Source organism: Musa acuminata, chromosome BXJ3-3, assembly GCF_036884655.1.
Source record: "Musa acuminata AAA Group cultivar baxijiao chromosome BXJ3-3, Cavendish_Baxijiao_AAA, whole genome shotgun sequence".
Classification (NCBI taxonomy): domain Eukaryota; kingdom Viridiplantae; phylum Streptophyta; class Magnoliopsida; order Zingiberales; family Musaceae; genus Musa; species Musa acuminata.
Window position 1 is genome coordinate 11,399,153 of NC_088351.1, and position 23,973 is coordinate 11,423,125.

At 42.0% G+C, this 23,973-nt stretch overlaps 2 protein-coding genes across 2 annotated transcripts; one reads left to right on the forward strand and one right to left on the reverse strand.

The window, feature by feature from the left end:
* Positions 1 to 3,218: 3,218 nt before the first annotated feature.
* On the reverse strand, positions 3,219 to 7,194 carry LOC135633069 (uncharacterized). The gene is made up of 5 exons (XM_065142132.1): positions 6,784 to 7,194; positions 6,466 to 6,678; positions 4,445 to 4,528; positions 4,237 to 4,365; positions 3,219 to 3,683 (listed from the first exon to the last, which is right to left on the reverse strand). The coding sequence occupies exons 1-5, from the start codon at positions 6,973 to 6,975 to the stop codon at positions 3,636 to 3,638; spliced, it is 666 nt and encodes a 221-aa protein (XP_064998204.1). The 5' UTR covers positions 6,976 to 7,194; the 3' UTR covers positions 3,219 to 3,635.
* Positions 7,195 to 18,977: 11,783 nt separating this feature from the next.
* Positions 18,978 to 22,423, forward strand: LOC135633149 (zinc finger protein GAI-ASSOCIATED FACTOR 1-like). The gene is made up of 3 exons (XM_065142279.1): positions 18,978 to 19,757; positions 19,839 to 20,235; positions 21,150 to 22,423. The coding sequence occupies exons 1-3, from the start codon at positions 19,598 to 19,600 to the stop codon at positions 22,231 to 22,233; spliced, it is 1,641 nt and encodes a 546-aa protein (XP_064998351.1). The 5' UTR covers positions 18,978 to 19,597; the 3' UTR covers positions 22,234 to 22,423.
* The last annotated feature ends 1,550 nt before the right edge of the window (positions 22,424 to 23,973 follow it).

Below are 23,973 nucleotides of genomic sequence, written 5' to 3' on the forward strand. Positions count from 1 at the left end.
CGATACCCCCACTTATGACTCAGCCGCTATGGCAACAAGAGCCACCCGCCCGGGCCCACATGACACTTCCGGAGCCTCCCACTTCGCCTCGAGTTCGACCGACCCTACTCGGGGATCCAGTGATGGCAGACCCGAGCGGCCACCCGGAGCCCGAGGTATTATCTCCGGAGTCAACGGACTCCCTGCGAGCCCAGCTATGCTTTCTTAGTCAGCGGCTCGACAAACTAGAGAAGGAGTTTCACAACTCAGAGGGAGAGCTCGGGATGGACACATACCGAGGATCTTCGTTCGCACCAGAGATACGAGATCACGCGGTTCCCCCGAACTTCCAGCTCCCTTCTTTGGACGCATACGACGGCTCCACTGACCCAGCGGACCATGTCACCGCTTTCCGTGCCCAATTGGCACTGTACGGAATGTCTGACGCTTTAATGTGCAGGGCGTTTCCCATGACCCTGAGGGGTCCGGCCCGCACATGGTACAACGGCCTGAAGACCGGAACGATCACTTCCTTTGGCCAACTCGCCAAGGACTTCGAGCTCCACTTCGTAACCCATGCCCGGCCAAAGCCCTCCGCGGCACTGCTCCTCGGACTCAAACAAAGAGAGGACGAGCCCCTCTCACATTTCGTGGATCGCTTTGCCACGCAAATCCGGAGCTTACCAGACACTCACCCCTCTCTGTTAGTGCAGGCGTTTATGGTAGGCTTGCGACCTTTCAGATTCTGCTGGTCCCTCGTAGAGCGACCCCCCACCACAGTACCAGATATGCTCCAGCGAGCTAACCGGTACATCGCAGCGGAAGCTTGGGTGACCGCAAGGAAGAGGAGTGACTCTGGGCGGCGGGCCCCGTAACAGCGGTCAAGCACCCGCGGTTGCTATCCGGTGTAATCCTCGCGCAAGGAATCTAGCCCCTGCCTCAGTCTCTTCCAAGTGAAGGCTCCATGTTTACTTGACTGCCTCTTGGCTCACAGTTAGCTTCGGCCTAACCCCCCTCTTTTTTGCATTTGCACAGCTCGGTCGTAGACTGCCCGAGTCCACCCCTGCATGGCCCGCCCGCCTAAGCCGTGTCCCTTCATCTCAGTTTGCCCGAGTCCACCTCAACGCGGCCTGCCCGCCTGAGTGGTGTCCCTCGGCTGTAGCCTGCCTACGTCGAGCTTCACGGCCATACACTGTCGAGATCCACCTCGGCGCGGCCTGCCCGCCTATGTCGTGCTACTCGGCCGCATTGTGCCCGAGACCATGCTTGCGCATCCTGCCCACCTGCGTCGTGCTACTCGGCCGCATGGCCCTCGCGACCACGCCTGCGTCGTGACCTCGGCCGCATGATGCCCGAGACCACACCTGCGCGGCCTGCCCGCCTACGTCGTGCTCCTCGGTCCCATAATCCCCAAAACACACCTGCGCGGCCAACCCGCCTACGCCGTGCTCCTTGGCTCCATGTTCCCGAGACACACCAGCGCGGCCAGCCCGCCCGCGTCGAGCCCCTCGGCTCCATACTCTCCGAGACGCGCCTGCGTGACCAGCCTGCCTACGCCGAGCTCCTCGGTCATGCACTACCGAGTCCATCTCAGGGCGGCTTGCCCACCTGGGTCACGTCCCTCGGCCGCAGCCTGCCTACGACGAGCTTCTCGGCCATACGCTGCCGAGTTCACCTCAGCGCGGTCTGCCCGCCTGAGCGGTGTCCCTCGACCACGCCGCCGAGATGCACTTCAGCGCGGCCTGCCCGCCTAAATCGAGTACCCCGGCTTTTGCCATATCCCTCGGCCATAGACGGCCGAGCCCACCTCAGCGTGGCCTGCCCGCCTGAGCGGCGTCCGTGCGACCGCAGCCAGCCTGCGCCGAGCACCTCGGCCACACACTATCGAGATCTACCTCGGCGCGGCTTGCCCGCCTGCGTCGTGCTACTTGGCCACATGGCCCTCGCGACCACGCCTGCGCGGTCTGCCCGCCTGCGTCGTGCTCCTCGGTCGCATGATGCCCGAGACCACACCTGCGCAGCCTGCCCGCCTGCGTCGCGCTCCTCGGCCCTTCGACTCTGTGCCCTCCCGAGACACACCTGCGTGGCCAGCCCACCTGCGTCGTGCTCCTCGGCTCCATGTTCCCAGGACACACCTGTGCGGCCTGCCCGCCTGCGTCGTGCTCCTCGGTCATTCGGCTTTGTGCCCTCCCGAGACACACTTGCGCGGCCTACCCGCCTGCGTCGTGCTCCTCGACCCCATGACCCGAGACACACCTGCGCGGCCAGCCCGCCTGCATCGTGCTCCTCAGCTCCTCGGCTTCTCGGCTCCATGTTGCCCGAGACCACACCTGCGCGGCCAGCCCACCTGCGTCGTGCTCCTCGGCTCCATGTTCCCCGAGACCGCATCCGCGCGGCCCGCCCGCCTGAAAATAGAAGTCATGCATCGGTCTCCCCTTGTACAACAACCGACGCATAGCTCTTTTCGGGGGGGGGGGATATGATAAGGGTAAAGATGACGATGTGACACACCATGACGTTAGCCACGCCTGGACGACACACTGCCCGAGGAAATCGGCATTAACGTCGACTTGATATGCGCCAGCGTCACCCGCTCCCAGTCAACGACTCCACCGTCTGACCCCGCGCGCTCAGCTGAGGAGGACGTCGACCGAGGCTCGCCCATACCCTGCGGCAACCGGTTCTCCACGCAACCCCAGTGGCAATGTCAAACGCCATCGGAGGTACGGTCCTGCTCCTACAGGCAACCACATCAGGTAACATCAAACTCATCTATAAATGCCCCAGAGTTCTAGACGAATAAGGGGAGACGGACGAACACAGACACCACCTATATGGAGGCATTTCCTCCTCCTAAACCCTCTCCACATCACTGACTTGATCGTCGGAGGGGTCGGGTCGAGCTCCCGGCCCTTACCTGTGTGCAGGTGCAAGACGGGATCGACTCTTCCCGGCTCTGCAGCGACGCACTCCCCCCGACGCGACGTCCCGACCGGATCGCCGAGACCGGCCACCGGGAGACCTCGAAGGACGTCGCCCGAGATCCCCGACATCCGGACCCCCGAACCGAGCCGCGACGGCCCCGAGGCCACGACTTAAACAGATGCCCCCCACATCACCACCTTCATTCTCAATTTTCTCCTCTTGATCTAATAAATAAAAAGAAGAGACTTCTGTGACTTAAAACGCCGATCACTAGGTTGTATTATATTATAGACACCGAAAACAGAGTATGAACCTTTATTCGTGTCTGGTTACAGCCGAATGTTGATGATATACAGGTTGGAATATTAGGAAGAGCTTCACTGGATGAAACAAACAGAACCATTTGATGAATGGTCATTGTAATATGAAGAAGCTGGTTTGAAGTTGATGTGAGAAATTTGAAGGGTCAGCAAAAAGATGGCCTAATTAGAAAGAAACAGAAAGGGGCAATTCGAACCGGTATCCCAAGTTCAAAGGCTTCATACGACAACGAGAGCTGTTGGATTGTGTGCAGCTGGTTGCAGTAGCATAGCTCGAGGATGGGAGGAGGAATGGCTGGCTACTCGGCATTTTTTTTTTTTTTACTTCTTGTGCAATCTAGAAGCAAGAGAGTTCTGATGAAGAGATGACAACAGCTGCCTTGATAGATTCAGCTGCACCAAGATGGATCATCAGCCCCGGGGACTAGTACAATCTTTGCCACTCGACTTACGTTTTCCCTGCAAAATAAACAAAATATTCGGTTTAGAGAACTCAATAGTTAAAAGAGGGGAAAAGAAATAAAACACACATTTACATGCAAATCGTGTTGCGACCAAAGTAAGCGCAGTACAACTTAACGTGTTGCAATGAGAACCGACAACTGTTCATGGTTTAGACTTTAGATCGATGTTTGACGTTTTCGCATGAACCTATACGAAATGGGCAGCATATATCGATTTGAGCACAGATCCGCTTCTGTTTTAGACAGTTTGATCTGAATCATAAAAAAATCAAACCTTTGGGGCAGCCGTGAGTCCTCTTCGTCCCGAACGCGAGCCTTCTTCCATTTTATCTTATGCAACCGTCCGTTGCCCCGTCATGCACTTTCATCACCTCTTCCCTTTCTATCCTTCTTCTCTTCTTTCCTCCAATCTTCTTCATCCTTTTCTTCTCCCACCGCCCTTTCCTCTTCTTCTTCCTCCTCCTCGAGTCATCGATAGTACTAATAATTCGTAAAATGATTGATAATCCTTAGTTTAGATTGAGAATTAAGTTTTAGGTTTTGGTCACCTTAGCAGAAGGTGTGGCAGAGCCTCGGTGGCTGTCCGATCCTTGACGACGCCTTTCTTTTCTTAGTAATTCCAGCAGTTTCTTGTTTTCTTCATCCAGAATTTTGTTTTCTTCAAAGAAAACCTTGACCTTGAATGCATTTTAAAGCACAAAAGACTACTTATCATGATACAAAGAGGGGAAAAAGAAACTGAATCAGATTGAATACCTCCTCTTCAGCTCTGTGGAGATTTGTCCTCAAATGTTCCTTGTCCTTCTTCAAGGATTCTGCTTCAGCAGCCAATGATTCTAGCTAAAATATTCAACAAAGTCAATAAAAAGGTCAGCATAAAAGATTAAGCACACAGCTGGGCTATAAATCAGCAGTATATATATATATATATATATATATATATATATATATATATGAAATGCATAAAAATCGAAAATAACATCATTAAATCTTAAAGAGAAAAGGCAATAAATTTTAGACTAAAAGAAATAATACATTATAGAACCTACTCTGCCAGACCCTAAATAGCCAGACATGGACAAGGACTATGAATGAGTCATTAGGATTGACTCAACACAATGATCTCGTGAACTTCTAGAGTTGAAAATTCAAAGTATAAGCGACTGAAGGAAACTGACCATTATTTAGAGAAGATAGATAACAAAGATGTAGGCTGAAATTAAGCATAAAATAAGGAAATATTCATATTAGATTGAAATATGAACAATTGTTTTTCAAAAAAAAAAAAAAAGATCAGTTTGAAATATCTTAAAAGGACACCCCATATATGCTCCAAAGTTGAGTGAAATTTGGTTGGAAATTTAACTTATAAGCATGGATTTCATAAACCAACATGTTTCACTAAATTTTATATGGTGTAGAACCTCATACGACAGAGTGGCAAAAGTTTATGGTCATTACAACAGCAAAACTATTATAAAAAAATTTATATGATATCTCAGTAGAGACATCCCAGCAGTTAGTGCCAGTGTTGCACAAATGATATATCTTAGATTCGAGTATATATGTGAGCATCTCTCGTACATCATTTGATTTAATCAAAATTTCCTTTTTTAAAAAAATTCATGTCATATGGTGTCTACTGGCTGAATGGATAAACAAACTATTCCATAAAAAAGACAGACAAAAACTGCAGCTTTCTCCAAAATACAGGAGAGACAAAAATGCATTTAAAAGGAAAAAGGAGAAAGATGAATTTGTTTTCTTTTCAATGCCAAACGCTGCAACTTTTTCTTAGCAAAATTATGAGAGAAAAGGTAAATGGTTGATGATGCACAACAGCAACTTCAGAGAGGTAAAGAAGAGAAAAAAAAAAGTCAAAATTAAAGCAATGATCCACATAAAAGAGCGCAATCAAACAATTGAAGCAGAGATGAAAGATGTTCAGATAAATATTGTGTAACCAAGAAAATAAAAAAAAGGAAATATCAGGTCGCACCTTTATAGGATAAGAGTGACATGAAACTCTACAAGCAAAATGATGAGGATACTGAAAAAATAAATTAAAAAAAAAACTGTGCAGAGCTCAAAATTAGAGATCAACAATAGAAATGGGGTTAATCACTCATAATCCCAAGTAGCTATCCAACAATTCCTTTAAGAGGGAGAATATCCTAAAGGTTACTATCCACCTAATGATTCTACTATATTCGCTTCAAGAATCCTCTTTTTCCAATACATAACTTACTTGAACTCTCAAGTTTTAAGTTTTAATTGAAATCTAAAATTAATGAATTGAAACTTGTTGACTTTTAAGTCTTCTTCTGTCGCTGTGCTTCTAAAACGGCAACATAATCATAATATTCTAGGATGTAAGAATATTTCTCTGTAAGTTTGTTCAGCCAATCAGACAATGCTCCCAGCAAATTAATCATACATCAAGACCATTAATATTGCACTCGAGAGACATGATTTATCTCTCAAATTACTTATAGCAAAAGAGCGACATACAAAAGATATTGCTAGTGGCGAAGGTTTTTTCCTTTTGAGTATTGCATTGTTAATTTAATTGTAGATGCCAACTTACAATCAAATATGATTTCAAATTAATAACTTTTAGTCAATTCTGAACTCTAAATATTCATATCCAGAAGGGAAAAAAAAAAAAAAAATTTACTTGTATGAGTTAGACTAATACTAGTTGATATATTGATGGGAAGGGCGGTGGAGAGGGAAGGGAAATAACAAATTAAACGAATTAGGTTTAGGGTTCTTACGCTAGAAATGTGCTGCAGCTGTGCCCGCAACTCCTCGTTCTCCTTCGCTAACTCATCACAAGATTCCATTATCCTCTCCAAGTCGCGCTCGTACAGAGAGCACTCCTCCTCCAACTTGCGGCAGTGATTCACCAGATCAGCGTACTGCGATGCAATCACCTCCTTCTCCTCCACGCACCTCCTCACTCCCTGGGCGTTCATATTCGACTCGGCCTATCAATCACAATCTTTTCCATCATGAATCAGATAAAAGGAAAAGCCACCAAAAGCCGAAGAGAGAGAGAGAGAGAGAGACCGCGATGAGAGTAGGTAACGAACCCTGGACTGCTCTAATCTCTTGCTGGACTCCTTGAGGCGGTCCTCCAAAACAAAGATCTGATCTTGAAGACGGCGGCGGGTGTCCTCGGAGACAAGGAGCTTCGGGCTCAGGCTCTCGACGGACACCGGGAGGCCCAACGAGATCACGATGGATTCTTTGATGTACTCCTCGGTGCCCGGCGAAAGATCCATGGTGTTCCACGGAATGAGCGGAAGGAAACCCAGGGAACGCCAATCCCTAGGAACACCGGCGATCGGTCACTTGGGGCCGGAGAACCGATCAAGAACAGGAACCCCCAAAGAGGAGAAGGCGGAGAACAGGATCCCGTCGATCGATCGAGCGGTGAAGAGAGGAGGGACTGAAAGACTCGTCGGAGGAACGTGAAGGAGAAGGGGGCGGGAAGGGACGGCATCGACGGGATTCAAATCGAAAAGGGGCGGTTAGCCGTCGCAGGTGGCGCTCTCAACAACGGGAAAGGAGCGAGAGACGTACACGTGGCGTATCGAACACTCGGTCCCGATGGAAGGCGTTATCGGGTTGAAACCAATACGGACGTACGTCCAATAAGCTTATGGATCCAAGAAATGATAACCCACATTGGAGATTTCGGGTCGGATTTGAGCCCACTGTTTGATTAGGTTGTAGCTTACATAATCATTAAAAAAAAGAAAGAAAAAAAAAGAAGAAAAATACAAATCAAGCCATTATTATAAGGAGAAAACAATAAATAACGAGGAGATGGAGATCGATTTAATCAACAACATGTTTTGATATATGAGAGAAGTTTATCATGATATATCAATCATGTTACCCGTTAGTTAATCGTAACGATTCATCATCCATAACGTTTGACATTTCAATTGACGCCTCCTCGTTTTCAAGTTAACCTCCCACTGCACCTGCTTTAAATCATTTATAAATCATCATCGAATCCAACATCGACCTTTATGAACAAATCAAAATTAATATATATGTAATTATTATTATTTATGTGCAGGACAAGATTGTATGATTTAGCCATTGTTTTACTGAAAGCTTTCGAGAACACAAACTACTAGAAATACAACACACGACGGAGACAGCACAACCACTTCATACTTTTCTTTGCTGGACCGATGTTGATGTGATCTGAGGGTCCATAGCTCGGATTATAGATGGAGTAGGTAGCATGTTTGATTGGACATTATGTGAGCCACTCCCCCTCTTATCATAAATAATGTTTGGAACAAAAGACCCACTGGGAAGATTAGATGTGATCTTTCCTTCGTTGACATGTTGCCGTCATCATGTCATCCAAAATAGTTTTACGAATCGAGGTTATCTAATGTACGATTGATTACATTAGGGTGTCTACTTCATTTTTGGAATATAAGTTTGGTGTCGAAAATTGATCGAGTCGTCTTACAAAAGAAACCTCATGGAGGAGGTGTTCAACAAAGATGCCTCCTCACAGATAGATTCATGAGTCACAGAAATTTAAGGGATTCGAATAGTTCGAGGTTATCTCTTCTTAGTAGTAAAGTAGCATATTTGACATCTTTTTATAGTGAACTTTAGCAAGTAAGAATTAATTCGCGATAATAGTTAGTGAAGGCGAGATTGAATCATTAGATATTACAATTAATATTGTTATTGTAAGAAATCATTTATTCAACTTGTGTTTCTAAATCATTATAATAGAAACACAATAAAACTAATGCAAAAACGAAATAGCGTACCTCCAACCATTGTTGTGTAAGAATTTTTATAAATGTTTCTTCTTAAACTTTAGTACTTCTCGACTCAGAACTCTCGCTTTAGATGGTGTAAGAAACCCTTTTACTTTAAAGAGATGATTGAGCCCAATGACCAAAATCCTCATATATATATATATATATATATATATATATATATATATATATATATATATATATATATATATATGTTCTCCCAATATTTATCATCACCAATTCATAACGTTCAAGAATTAATTCAAATTTGTAACGTTTGGATCATAACGAAGAACTTTAATGATATTAAATATTTAATTTAATAATAATAGTTTCATATATAATGAATAAATAATTAAAATTATTTAAACCATAATAAATGAAGAAATTTATGATAATGAATTATGAATCTTAATGAGAACGGTTATATTATTATTAAATAAGATATTTAATAATAATAATTACATTCTTCCTCCATATGTTTATCTTAATAATTTGAATTAATCTTTCTCTAACAACTTTCTTAAGAAATAAATACATGAATCATAGCGATAAGTCCTCTAAGAGCGAGTATTATTATCCATCTATCACGATGTATTTAGTTTCTTAATCTTAATGTGGTAATATTACTTAACGAATAAACATTATGTTTATTCTGGGTCCAGTAACAATATATTTTCTCAAAAGAATATGCATATGAATGAGAAAACATCACAATATATAGGAGTTTCAATATCATTACAAAGTGGAACCAAATCTCATTTTCTCTACATGATCATTGAATTTCAAATGTGACATACCTTTAGTCAAAGGATCAACAATCATCAATTCAGTGCTAATATGCTCAATGACCACTTTCTTTTCTTTTACACGTTCTCTTATGGCTAAATACTTAATGTCGATGTGTTTACTTCGACTTTCACCTTTATTGTTTTTAGCCATAAAGACAACAGCTGAATTATGACAGAAAATTCTTAATGGCATAGAAATAGAATCCATGATTCTAAGCCCAGAAATGAAACTCTTAAGCCATACATCATGTGAAGTAGCCTCAAAACAGGAGACAAACTCAGCTTCCATGGTAGAAGTAGCAGCCAAGATCTGCTTAGCGCTTCTCCAAAAAATAGCTCCACCAACCATCATAAAAATATATCCTGATGTTGATTTACGAGAATCAACACAACCGACGAAGTCTGAATCTGAGTAATTAATCACATCCAGATTGTCTGTATGTCTATACATAAGCATGTAATCTTTGGTTCCTTGTAGATACCTCATCACTTTCTTTGCAGCTCTCCAGTGGTCCATACCTCGATTACTCTGATATCGACCTAGCATCTTCATAATAAATACAATATCAAGTCTAGTACATACCTGAGCATACACAAGGCTTCCTATGGCAAAAGCATATGGGATATTTTTCATTGATTCCCTTTCAAAGTTATTATTTGGGAATTGGTTCAAATTGAACCTATCACCTTTCATAATAGGAGCAACACTTGGTGAACAATCCTTCATCCGAAATCTTTCTAAAATTTTATCGATATAGGTTTCTTGTGATAGACCTAAAATGCCTCGAGGTCTATCTCTATGGATCTTAATGCCAATGACATAAGATGCTTCACCCATATCCTTCATGTCAAAATTTTTAGAAAGAAATTGTTTCACCTCATGCAGCAAATCCTTATCGTTGGTTGCAAGCAAAATATCATCTACGTATAAAACAAGGAAACATATTTTACTCCCACTAACCTTCTGGTATATGCATTGATCCATAGGATTTTCAACAAATCCAAATGAAGAAATCACTTCATAGAATTTAAAATACCATTAGCGGGAGGCTTATTTTAAGTCGTATATAGACTTCTTAAGCTTACAAACCAAGTGTTCACCAACACTAGAGGAGAAACCTTCATGTTGTTTCATATAAACATCTTCCTTTAGATCTCAATTAAGAAATACCATTTTCACATCCATTTATTGTAACTCAAGGTCAAAATGAGCAACTAATGCTAAAATAATACATAGAGAATCTTTCTTAGATATAGGAGAAAACGTCTCTATATAATCAATTCCCTCTTTTTAAGTAAATTCCTTTGTAACAAGTCTTCTCTTGTATCTCTTAATATTGCATAACGAATCTTTCTTAGTTTTAAAGACTTATTTGCAACCAATAGTCTTTGTTTCATTAGGCAACTATATAATATCCTAGACTCAATTGCTCATCATGGAATTCATCTCTTCTTTCATCGCATCCACAAATTTGATTCTTTACAACTCATGGCTTATGAAAATATTTCAGGATCATTTTTTGCTCCAATATTATAATCAAATTCTTGTAGATATATAACATAATCACTAGGAATTACTGATCTTTTATTTCTAGTAGATCTTCTTAATGTTGTACCAATATTTCCCTGTGGAACTTATAGGTCAACTAGTTGTTCAAGAGTTTATTGTAATTTCTGAACTACTTGATCTATTAGAATACTATCAACTGATAGAAATAATAGAAGATAAGAACAATAATTGAAAAAGCTTTATTAAAGAAGTGAAGTAGCTTGAATGCATTAGCATATCCCTCTCCTATTTATAGGGATTAAGAGAGAGGATTTTCCTCGATAGAATAGAGGATTTTCCTCAACAGAATAGAGGATGTCCCTCTCTTATTCTTAAAGGGACCCTTAATCATGGTCTCTTTCTCCACAAAACCACTCGACTTCATCTCCATGCCTTTGCTGATGTTGATTGGGCGGGAAACTTTGATGATAGAACCTCCACGTCAGGGTATGTCATCTTTCTTGGGTGTAATCCAATCAGCTGGAGTTCTAAGAAGCTTTATTAAAGAAGTGAAGTAGCTTGAATACATTAGCATGTCCTCTCCTATTTATAGGGATTAAGCGAGAGGATTTTCCTCAATAGAATAGAGGATTTTTCTCAACAGAATAGATAAGATTTCCTCATATAGTTGGAGAAATATTATCTTCTATCATACCCCCGCAAGATGGTGCTCCTGACAAATACCAATCTTGGATCGATGCAAAATATGGTTTACAGGCGAGAGGTTTCATGAGGAGGGCAAGAGCATATTGCTGCTGCTATTGTTGTTGCTACAGTTTCAACGACGATGGTTGCGGCTGCGATGGCAGCGACTACGATTGCGACGACGGCAGCGGTTGCGGCTACGATGGCGACGATTGCGATTGCGACGGTGATGATTGCGGCTGCAACGACGACGATTGCGGTTGCGACGATGACGATTGTGGCTGCGACGGCTGCGATGATGGCAGAGGAGAAATCTACAGTAATGTTGCAGTGTTGCTACTATAACAAAGGAGGAAGCTGCAACATAGGAGGAAGGTGCAGTAGAGGAGGAAGCTGCAGCAGAGGTGCAGCAGAGGAGGAAGCTACAGCAAAAGAGGTAGGAGGTAGCTACAGCGAGGAAGAAAGGTGGGGCAATGCTGGTGAGCACAGCACTAGAGACGCCGCAGATGAAGGAAATGGACGTTAGCACAGAGTGGCAGTGAAGAAGACAATTACCATTCGCCGAAGAGGAAAGATTTGTCGCACCGATGTGCTGACGATGGAAAAGCAATGGTAGAAAGCTTTTTTTTTGCCATCAGAGATGGAGAAGCAACAGTGATAAGTCGACAGTGAGAATTTTCCTCGATAGAATAGAGGATTTTCCTCAACAGAATATATAAGATTTCCTCATATAGTTGGGAAATCTTATCTTCTATCATCAACAACTTGTGAAATTTCAATGATTGATTGTTCAGCACTAGTTTGTACTTGAGGAGTGTTATGAACTATAACCAATCTATTATTTGATGTGGAAGGTTGAGATTCTATATGATCATGTGCGGAAACTATGTTCTTGAAATGATCGCTCCCACTAATCACATCATCCTCAAGAAATTTAGCTTTTCTTGATTCCACAATCCTAGTTGTGTGAGATGAACAATAGAACCTGTAACCTTTGGACTTTAATGAAATACCCACTAATAGTCCTCGGGTCCAATTTCTTCTCTTATAGATTATATATCCTGACTTCAGACGGACATCCCCAAACGCGCATATGTCACAAACTCAGTTTCCAACATTTTCATAATTTAAATTGTGTCTTTTGGACAGCTTTGGTTGGAACTCGGTTTAATATATACATAGCCGTCTTTAGTGCTTCAGTCCATAAGAACTTAGGAAGATTGGAGTTGCTAAGCATACTCTGCACCATGTCTAATAATGTTCGGTTTCTTCTTTCTGCAACACCATTTTGGTCTGGAGAACCAGACATAGTGTATTGGGCAATAATCCTATGTTCTTGAAGAAACTTAGCAAAAGGACCAGGTGCTTATCCATTTTCAGTATATCTACCATAATATTCTTCACCCCTATCTGATCTCATAATTTTAATTTACTTACCATATTAGTTCTCAACTTCAGCCTTAAAAACTTTGAAGGCATCCAATGCTTCATTTTTATTATGAAGCAAATATATATATGTATATCGTGAGTAATCATCTATAAAGGAGATGAAATATTTCTGACGATATATATCCATATTTGGACAACATATATCAGTGTGAATTATTTATAATAAGTCTGAACTCCTATTAGCATCCTTTTTGGATTTAATGGTCTGCTTTCCCTCGATACAGTCCACGCAAGTCTTAAAATTAGTAAAATCAAGAGTACTAAGTACCATATCTTTAACTAATCTTTTAATTCTCTCTATAGAGATATGTCCTAATCTCCGATGTCATAATATAGATGAGTCCTCATTAATATTACACCTCTTAATGCTAGTGTGAATATGCATTGGACTTTGAGTATTATTATTTTGTAATAAAATACGGTAAAGACCATCAGACAAAATACTATTCCCAACACAATCAAATTTATATAATAAACGAAATGACGTGTCTTTAAAATTAAAGGAATACCCAAATGGTACGAGTCCTTTCCAATTTTAAAACAAAATCACTACTTAAAGTTAAAATGCATGTTCCAATTGCTTCCACATGTGAGCCCATCTTATTACCTGATAAGATGCTTTGCTCACTTTCCACTGGCTTCCTTAGGTTTTGTATACCTTGCAAAGAGTTTGCAATATGGATTGTTGATCCAGAGTCAATCCACCAGGTGTTAATATTAACATTGACCATATTAGATTCATAACACACAAACGAGGTTGGTTTACCTTTCTTTTCAAGCCATTGTTGGAATTTCGTTCATTCGTTCTTCATATGTCCTTTTTTTTTACAAAAGAAATACGTTGCTTCTTTCTTGATATCAGCTTGGGGTATTATTTTACCTTTTCCCTACTGATGAGCTTTCTGATTGGCTTGATGTTTGTTGGTTTTGTTCTTCCCACGAGTGGTTGTCACCAATGCACTCTCACCCAATTCCATCACTAGTCTCTCTTCTTCTTGAATACATATGATTATTAATTCATTGATTGACCATTTGTCCTTATGTGTATTGTATGAAATTTTAAAATGACCATATTGAGGTGGAAGGGTGTTCAGAATATAGTGTACTAGGAAAGATTCTGACATATTAACCTCGAGTTTCTTAAGTTGAGCCGCAATATCTCGCATTTGCATTATATGCTCACGCACACCCTTTATGTTGGTGAGTCTAAGGGATGAGAATTTCATTATTATGGTACTTGCTAGTGCCTTATCCGAAGTGACGAATTATTCATCAATAGCTTTTAGCAAGTCTCGGACATTTTCATGCTAGTCAACAGAACCACGTATGCTAGCAGTTATCTTAATTTTGATAAACATCACGCTGAGCCAATTGGATCGCTCCCATCGCTCATATAATGTGATCTCAGTTGGAGTGCTAGTATTAGTGATTATTGATGGTTCGTCTTTCCTAATAGCATAATCAATATCCATCCACGGAGGAGAACCCTCTCCTTCCATATCTTATAGTTATCACCACTAAGTTCGGGAATATCACATTGAACATCAGAGAAATTAACAGTTTGAGAAACTGCATAAAATCAAACATGCTTATGTCAAAATTTGAAGCTTAATAGACTAAATTACATGTTTTACCAATGTGAAACATGCCAAAAAATATGAATCTCATGACATAAAAATTGCCTATGGGCTAAAATCTTAATTCAAATATATTCAAATGATCTTTATGATAAAACTATCAAATTATATTCCAATTTATAATCCCTATGAGTAAATTATGAAAATAATCTGATATTTTATCCTAATTAATTATATTAAATATAATAAAAGATCTTGTGGGATAATAATTATTATATGAAATATAATCAGTCATAATATGATATCTAATTAATCCTTATTTTAACTTTATATATAATTTTAATTAATTAAGGATGTTGTAGCTAATTCTTAATTAATTAAGATTATATGGATCATTAGACATTTTAAACATAAAAAATTGACTCATAAGCATAATTTTATATAACTAAATATGCATACATAATATGAGCATTTTACCGACTAAAAATATTGAAAATGATATTTTCTCATGATTTTCAATAAAATATATCAAGGAGTTTCCAAGAAGACACTAAAATCAAATCATTTTCATGACATAAAAATGAAAACTCTTTCATATCAAGGCAGAGGTCAATGGGCTCTGATACCAAATGTAAGAAATCATTTATACAACTTGTGTTTTTAAATCATTATAATAGAAAACAATAAAACTAATGCGGAAACGAAATAGCGTACCTCCAGCCATTATTGTCAAGAATTTCTGCAAAGGTTTCTTCTTGAACTTTAACACTTCTGGGCTTAGAACTTTCGCTTTAGATAGTGTAGGAAACTCTTTTGCTTCACAGAGATGATTGAGTCCAAGAACCAAAATCCTCATATATATAGATGTTCTCACATCAAGAACATTTATCATCACCAACTCATAACGTTCAAGAATTAATTCAAATTTGTAACGTTTGGACCATAATAAATTTTTTTAATGATATTAAATATTTAATTTAATAATAACGGTTTCATATATAATGAATAAAAAAATAAAATTATTTAAACCATAATAAATAAAAAAATTCATGATAATGAATTATAAATCTTAATGAAAACGGTTATATTATTATTAAATAAAATATTTAATAATAACGATTACAGTTATATATATTATCAAGCGCTTTGTCGATGGATAATGGAATATCCAAATTAGTGTCACTGGCCAATAGCGTGATGTCTGAATAATATCCAAGTCAATCCCCTCTCAACTTTGATCGTATCTTCACTTGAGATGTCTCGTAACTTTGGTTTCGCTGATGGAAAAATGAGTACCATCAAATTCAGTTCCATTGTTACGTACTCCTCCTGTGGGGGAGTATTTTCAAGTGGAACTAATTGTAGCTCCAGGAGTTAGAAGAGAAGGAAGCGACAACAACAGCAGAGGACAAAAACCAGAGAACTACTAATCGTGCAAGACAACTTTGAAGATAGCGTTTGTTAGCTTTCTCCGGAGAATATATTCTGGAAAAAGATGTCGTCCTCCGACAGCCACACCGTCGTCGTTGTGGTGATAAAGAAGAGTGTAGGGAAGCTGCACAAATAAAGATATATAGAGAGAGAGAGAGAGAGGGTGGAGGAATTCATGAAGACAAACAAGAAGAACATCACAGGAGGATCCGATGACAATTCTCTCTTGCCTTTCGAGTGGAAAGCTGTGTAATATTTTACTTACCAAAACCTTTTTAAATAGTAAATATTATTAATTTTGAGTTTGCTACGTTAAATATTCGAATTCAACCAGCGAGCTCATCATAAGTCTAATGTAATAATAATAATAATAATAATAATCCTATAAAAATTACATCGAGGGGTGTTTGACAAATATATCCCCTCGATTAGTAAGATCGATAATTCAGGAATAATCAAAGAATATTATTTAGATCGCATATGTTGAATCCGGAGATAATTGTCCCGAGTGAGTTAATGTGATCAGCGTTTATATGAATGATCAATAATCATTAAATTATTAGGTAGTACATCGAACTGCAAGACGTTACAGTTGGGGATAACAGTACTCCATGTTGATGTCGAAGATTGCCCATAGACGTTACAGTTAATGTGATCAGAGTTTATAAGATGGCACGCATCACTGTGTAACGACTGTATAGTGAGATAGGAGAGATGTAATGGGGACTCTCTCGTTGAGTATAAAAATAATTAACTTTACATATGTCATAAAAAATAGATTACTAAGTAGGAATCAGCCAACGAGAGATGGGTTGTAATTCTCGAGACAAGGCAGATGGTTTTCGTTTGCTTATCCCTTTTTTATTTCTTGTGGGTGCGTCAACTCTCCGTATGACTGCATTCAGAGGTCAACATGGCACTTCAAAGCCAAGAAAAGCTGCTGCCTCCTTTCCCAGCTTTGCTCGGCAGGCACTTCGACAAATTTTCTGTCACCTTGGGTTCTGCATTCTGCACTGTTCCAAGCATGATGTCGTCCCTCGTAAAGCTTTTCGGCTTTCGAACATCAACTTCAGCCATCTTTTCTCTTGATTTTCCTTACTAGTGTTTCATTCTAAATCCATGATCAAAATATTGGTTCCATTTTAGATTCTATTAGTTTTCATGAGTACTAAATATTTTGGACTAATGGAGTGATCTCGAAAACCAGCTTTTATGACACATCTAATTAATCCGTCCTCGATACAAAACCTCAACAAGCCAACTCCAGAACAAATCTTTCTACTTTTACATTCTTTTCATCGTCAGCTCAAAAACCATTGACACCAGTCGAGAGCAATGGGCGATCGTAGAACAAGCTCCAACAAGACAGGACAAGCTGTCTGCAAATTAATGCAGTGACATCAACTTTGCATTCCTTGAAGCTCCTGTGAGAGTTGTTCAAATCTTTTAGTGTGTAGAAACAAAAGCTTATGTTCCTCAAGATCTAATAGTTGTCAACGTACTAGTACCAAGAAAAAGAAGTCAACCACGCAAAGAACGAGCTCACATAGAGCACAACAAAAGCTACTGAAACCCACCAACTCCACAACCTTCCCCACTTGTTCGTTAACCTGTAATTGTTACTTCATGTTTCTTTATGCTGCATTAATTATATTTTGACCGAGGTCAAAGTTGCATCACCATATGACCATTCCCTACAACTTTAGAGCAGGTGAAGAGAGAAAAGCTGAGGAAAACGTTTACCCTTCTCCCGAGTGTCTGTGCCAAAAGAACATAATTGGTAGAGGACCAGTCAGTATACACTTGGTGGAGATTTCTTGATGGGATGAGAACATATGAGTGTATAGATTACATAGTTGTGTGTGTGTATATATACATATATACATATATATATATATATATATATATATATATATATATATATCATGTTGATACGGAGGTAAATAAAAGTAAATTGGATTGACAATAAAATTTGAATGTATATGGGACTGATAACCATGAACGTGTGCATCTAATCTTTTTGGATAATTTCAAAGACCAAAAGTGAAGTCAAAAAATGTGGGAAGATAAATCAAAGTCAACTCTTTCTTCTTCTTTTTTATTTTTTCCCCTTACTGGAAAGCAATGGGTATAAAGATACAGTTTTCTCACCAAAAAAAGAAAAGAAAAAAAAAGAAGACTTTGTTTTATTCTTTGCATAAAATCTATGCATACTTATCCAAGGTTGACTTAAGTATTAGATGGTTCAGAAATAACACATGCAAAATGTTCATGTCATTGAATTAAGAAGGTTGAATGGTATATGAAGCTATGACAGATAAAAAAAAAAAAAAATCTTTATTTGTGAATAATTTAGTATCGAAATAAAAAAATAAAAAAATTTAGGATGATATTAGAATATTCTAATGAGTTACATAAATATTACGATTAAACAAGATAAAATAGTTAATATTAACGATGTGAATAGAGATAGAAAAACCTAAAAAGATCTTATTATAAACTATAAATAAAGGTAACAAAATAATACTTATGACATTATGACTTCCGTCATTGTGCAACTCAATCGAAGTGAATATGCGAATGGACACCATCAAATAATTTTCTTTCCATTTTCACGCATTCCCCTCCTTTTTACAGTACGCATCATTTATTGATCTTTCACATAATTTTCAGTTTACGTCAGTTTTTTATTTTACTTTAAAAATTACAAAATATTTTTCTTACATTAAATGATGTATTATAACTTATGTGATAAAATACTAATCAACTCTGTATACTATACATATATATGAAGTAAGAAAGGAGAGATGTGTTGTGGTCAGTTTACCAATGGGTTAAAAAGAGAGGGTTGCAACGAGAGGCTGTCTTTTGTCCTTGCACCGATGGGAACGGACACCAAACCAAACGAAGGAGATGGGAGAGTGCAAGGGCTACTGTACCACGGGGCCCATCCCTCGCCGTATGGTGACACCCTTGCCTGCTCGCGACTGCATCAACTGCACCACATTCCCACCCCTCCCTTCCTCCTCTCTTCCTCATCCAGTTTATATAGGCTTGGCGGATTTTTTTTGTGTGTGCGCGGTGTAAAGAGGCAGGTAACAAAGAGATATAGCTGTTGTTGTGTCTCTCTCCTCACCGAAGGAGTAGAAGGAGAAAGAGGAGAAGGAGGAGGAGGAGGAGGAGGAGGAGAAGGTGTCGGTTTGGTCAGCCTGGAGCTTGCTGTTGTGTTCTATCTTTCTCTCTCATCTTGCTCTTGTCACTTGAGTGCAACTGTTTGTTTGGATTCCTCCGAGGGTCGACTCTTTGTTCTTTAGCAGAGGCAGTAAGCGTCAGGAGGCAGATTTTTGGAGGTTTTTGGTTAGGACTGTCTCTTGGGTGTGTGTGGGTGTGTGTAGATCCACACCCCCTGTGTACTTCGATTTGGGATCTTCCTGTTTTGCTCTCGCTTTCTTTGTTGTTTCTCTCCTCGCCTCTCAGATTCAGAATAGGGTAAGGGCGAAGTAAGCCGATAGACCAAAAGGCGATCTCATCAGGGTTGTGTGTTTGCTAGCGAGGGGTTGCTCTGTGGCTCTACCAGAAGCCAAAACTTAGGCGAGGGAGAAGAGCGCGCACCATCAGGGTTCGAAAAGGTCGCTTGTTGTTTTGCTGCTTTGGCCAAGACCATGGCAGCGGCTTCGTCGTCGGTACCTCTCTTTGGAATTAGAGAGGGAGGCGAGCAGTACAACAAGCCACCGCCGCCACCCACCAATCAACAGTCTTCTTCGTCAGCACCCATCGCTCCAAAGAAGAAGAAGAAGAAGAGAAACCTCCCTGGGAATCCAAGTATTTAGTCTCTCTTCGTACCTCCTCCTGCTTCCGCTACATGTCACGGGTGCTAATTCACTCGATTGCAATCGACCACAGATCCGGACGCCGAGGTTATAGCTCTGTCACCGAAAACGCTGTTGGCTACGAACCGATTCATCTGCGAGGTGTGCAACAAGGGTTTCCAGCGGGAGCAGAATCTGCAGCTGCACCGGCGCGGCCACAACCTGCCGTGGAAGCTGAAGCAGAAGAACCCCAAGGAGGCCCGCCGCCGAGTGTACCTCTGCCCCGAGACCACCTGCGTCCACCACGACCCGTCGCGCGCCCTCGGCGACCTCACCGGCATCAAGAAGCACTACTGCCGCAAGCACGGCGAGAAGAAGTGGAAGTGCGACAGGTGCTCCAAGCGCTACGCCGTGCAGTCGGACTGGAAGGCGCATGCCAAGACCTGCGGCACTCGCGAGTACCGCTGCGACTGCGGCACCCTCTTCTCCAGGTTCTGCCTATCTCCATCCATTTCGTCCATGCATTCGCTCATCAAATCGATCCGCCATTATTTTCCCTCATCGTCATCATAGTTGCCGCCGCAGATCTCTGAGTACGTAGGTCACACCTGCACTCATTCACACGCACATACCCTCGCGCAGAACACCAGTCTTGGATTCGTCGATGGTTACTAAGGTTTCTTGAGGTAGGGTTAGGGTTAGGGTTAAGTTTCGTTATGGGTTGATTCCACGGTGACAGGAGTGAGAAATAAAGATCTGAGCTGCAGAAGAAGAACTGCTCCCTCGTGAATGGTCGCCATGGAACCGAACTGCCATGGCCATCGACATTTCAAAAAAGGCACTCGTCTTTCCGTCCTCGAAACCAACGCCTGTCTTTCTCCCCTCCTCCGGTTCAGGGGGTGACATGGAGGGAAGTCTTAGCAGGATAATTTGTTGGGTTGTGATTTGGAGATATGCGGGCTGCTGGGCATCGCTCCGGTCGTAACGCTAACACTGCAGGTTCTGACCATCTCGTAAATTTCTTTTGCATTTGGTTTTGACTGACCGACACATTCTTCTTCTCCCAATGCACCCACAAGCTTTACAAGCAGCTAACACGTTTGGTTTTGGAATCGAGTACCCGCGATTCCTGTGCTGCTGCAAAGAGTAGATAGATGCCAAGGGGATTGGACCAATGATTGATCGATCTGATCGAATTGTGGAAATCCACCCACAAGCTTTCCTGGTTTAGGTAACATTCATGAACAAGAAGACGTTTAATGGAATCCAGTCTTCGCCATGATCCATTCATGCTCGAGTGGTCAACCTCAACATCCATTTCGATTGATGCATGTATACGTTCCTTCCATTTTGAAGAGCCTCCTTCGGTGCACGACTGTTCGTTAAGGTCTTCTACTTATTGTAGGCGTGATAGCTTCATCACCCACAGAGCCTTCTGCGACGCACTTGCCCAAGAAAGCGCAAGGCTTCCGAGCGGCATGAGCGCAATCGGCAGCCACTTGTACGGGAACAGCAGCATAAACTTGGGCCTTCCACCGGTGAATTCCCACGTCTCCTCCTTGCAGAGCCAGTCCCTCCCGTCAGCCGACCTCGGCCGCGCTCCATTCCAGTTCGATCATCTGAGCTCTTCTGCCTTCCGTTCACCTCAGCCTCGATCCTCGCCCTTGTATCTCGGTGGCGGCTCGAGCCAAGAGTTCGGTGGAGACCCTCAAATACTTGAGAATAAGACTTTCTCTGGTCTGATCCAAGACATGCAAACCACGAGCTCCTCGTCATCTGCCGCCGCAGCCGGGAGTCTTTTCGATCTGAGCTTCTTCTCCGACGGCCGCGGCATGTGCGCAATGAACAGCATCGACGGAAACAGTGAGCCAGCAAAGCTGTTCGATGGAAATCCGATGAGAAATAACAACAACATCGATGTGTCTTGTTTGCTCGCCTCTTCCGTGCACAATGAGTCAGCGGCGGCGGCGCTGATGTCTGCCACTGCTTTGCTCCAGAAGGCGGCGCAAATGGGTGTAACATCCAGCGGCCGGTGCGGCAGCTCCTTGCTTACCGGCTTCGGGAGCACTTACTCCTCCGGCGGTGGTTCGAAACATGCAAATCTCAGAGACGAATTCAGGAGCAGTGGCCCTGGACAGGGTTCGAGGACACAGGTAGAGAACGATAACCATTTCCAGAACCTTATGTTTTCTCTGGCGAATGGAAGCAGTGGCATATTTGGTGGCGGGAATGAGCGAGAGACTGGTTTGGGTGGCTTCGGTCCGGGCTTGTGCAACCTATCGTCCGGCGGGATGGGAGGTGCCGATGGGCTAACCAGAGACTTTCTTGGGGTTGGCGGCGTGATGAGAAGCATGGGGGCAGGAGCGAGACAGAGAGGAGGTGAGGTTGGGGTCGCCATGGCCGGCGCTCTGGATTCAGAAACGAAGTCGGGACACTGTAGTCTACCTTCCACAGATGGAAGTCTGCAATCGAGGAGGAACAATCCGTAGGAATAAGCTGTTGTTATTCTCAGAATCAAAAAGTGTGGTAGGAGTTAATTACCTACTAGTGTTAATGATCTCGACAAGCAATGTCTCTTTCAAGTCCCATGCATCTTCTCCGTCAAAAGATGACCCTGCTTTTCTACTTGTTGAGCTTGTTACCGTTCCCGTTCAATAAAATGGCAATCCTTTTTTTTTCCTCCTTCGCTGTAGAACGCATTTGATGTGATGTTCCTGTTTGTGTCGAACCGGGATCAGATCGGAATCGAATCGGTTCATCGGGCAATTGGAATAGGATAATTATAAATATTTTTTAAAATAAGATTATGATATATATATATATATATATATATATCAATACATTCCATAAAAATAAAATAAATATTATAAGCCAGCCAACTGGATTCGTCTTATGGGGTGGTGGTGTAATCTCACACACTCGACGAAGAAATACAAATAAGGTTGCTCCTCCTTGTTTTTGCTTGTCATCATTATTATTTTCTCTTTATAAGCCAGCTAGAACGGGGCATACATATTTCATCATACACCTATTGTCTCCCCCACAGACCCGACTGCCGTCGGCTGCCATGTCTTGTCGTTTACATGTCCTCCCCCTCTTGGTCTACTGCTGCAGTACAGTAAGGCGGTCATGTGAGTCCGTGCATGTGAGCGTGGCGACTGACGAGTCCACGTTACCTTGTGCACGTAACCTGTACCGCGAAGCTTTAGCTATCACGAGAAGAATGTTTTGCCGGAGCACAAAGCCACCGCAAATTTCACAGCCACATGTTGACCCCCTCGGTATCTCTTGTCGAGAGACGAGAAATTGACCGACGCAGACAACGCGGCCCCACCGGCCACCAGTGGGCTCTTGACGCTTCTGGTTGTCGTAAGCCTACGCTGCTGCTGTTCCCATTTCCCACCTCCACCTTTCTGCCGTCGGAATCTCGGCAGCGAGGAGGGCCACGGCTCTCGTCCGTGAATGCCGGCCAAAGTCCGGTGGCGGTCCCCCCGCCTCGGTTTCCTCCTCTAAACAACATCGTAAGGGGAGAAAAGAAAGCGGAGGGGTGGATGCGTTCTGGCTTTGCCATATTTGGCAGCGCATTGGGAGGCGCGACCGTGGCGTGCTTCGTCTTCGAGCGACAGGTTGATGCTGACGAGTCACGTCGATCGTCCTTTTCTCTCTCTCTCTCTCTCTTTGCGGTGAATTCTTTGATGTGTAAGATCAGATATCATTCAGCAGAGAGAGAGAGAGAGAGAGAGAGAGAGAACGAAGAAGATGTTAGTTGAAAGCCTGTTGGGTCACATGAAGAACAGTAAATAACATGGCTCTACAACATTTCTTTGCTTGGTTGCGAGTCTATCGGTGATGTACTGATTTGTTTCATAGATTTCAGACGTTGTACTGTATAATATGAGGGTCGCTGCAGTCGCCATGATTGGCAGGCATTACATGAGGCGGATTTGAGGGACATGCATGCGTTTGTCACTATGGATGAGTGTCAATATAGTATCTCTCTCTCTCTCTCTCTCTCTCTCTCTCTTTTCCGGGACTAACCTTCTTTTCCATATTTCTCCAAAAAAAAAAAAAACATCGCTATCTATCATACTATCTGAAATATTCTCTGATCGATAGGGTAAATTGATTCGCTACACATGTATAACATTTATGCTATCAATTATAGTATTTATGAATAGATTTATAATATTTTTAACATCTCCATCGAAACATTATAAGTCGATTAGAAA

What these genes read in the sequence shown, in the direction of transcription:
- LOC135633069 (XM_065142132.1), bottom strand. Translation starts at nt 6,975, where the DNA reads ATGGATCTTTCGCCGGGCACCGAGGAGTACATCAAAGAATCCATCGTG. An exon ending in AGAGATTAGAGCAGTCCAGG is followed by an intron (nt 6,679 to 6,783) that starts GTTCGTTACCTA and finishes TGTGATTGATAG; the next exon opens with GCCGAGTCGAATATGAACGC. An exon ending in AGCTGCAGCACATTTCTAGC is followed by an intron (nt 4,529 to 6,465) that starts GTAAGAACCCTA and finishes TGAATATTTTAG; the next exon opens with CTAGAATCATTGGCTGCTGA.
- LOC135633149 (XM_065142279.1), top strand. Translation starts at nt 19,598, where the DNA reads ATGGCAGCGGCTTCGTCGTCGGTACCTCTCTTTGGAATTAGAGAGGGA. An exon ending in AAACCTCCCTGGGAATCCAA is followed by an intron (nt 19,758 to 19,838) that starts GTATTTAGTCTC and finishes AATCGACCACAG; the next exon opens with ATCCGGACGCCGAGGTTATA. An exon ending in TGCGGCACCCTCTTCTCCAG is followed by an intron (nt 20,236 to 21,149) that starts GTTCTGCCTATC and finishes TACTTATTGTAG; the next exon opens with GCGTGATAGCTTCATCACCC.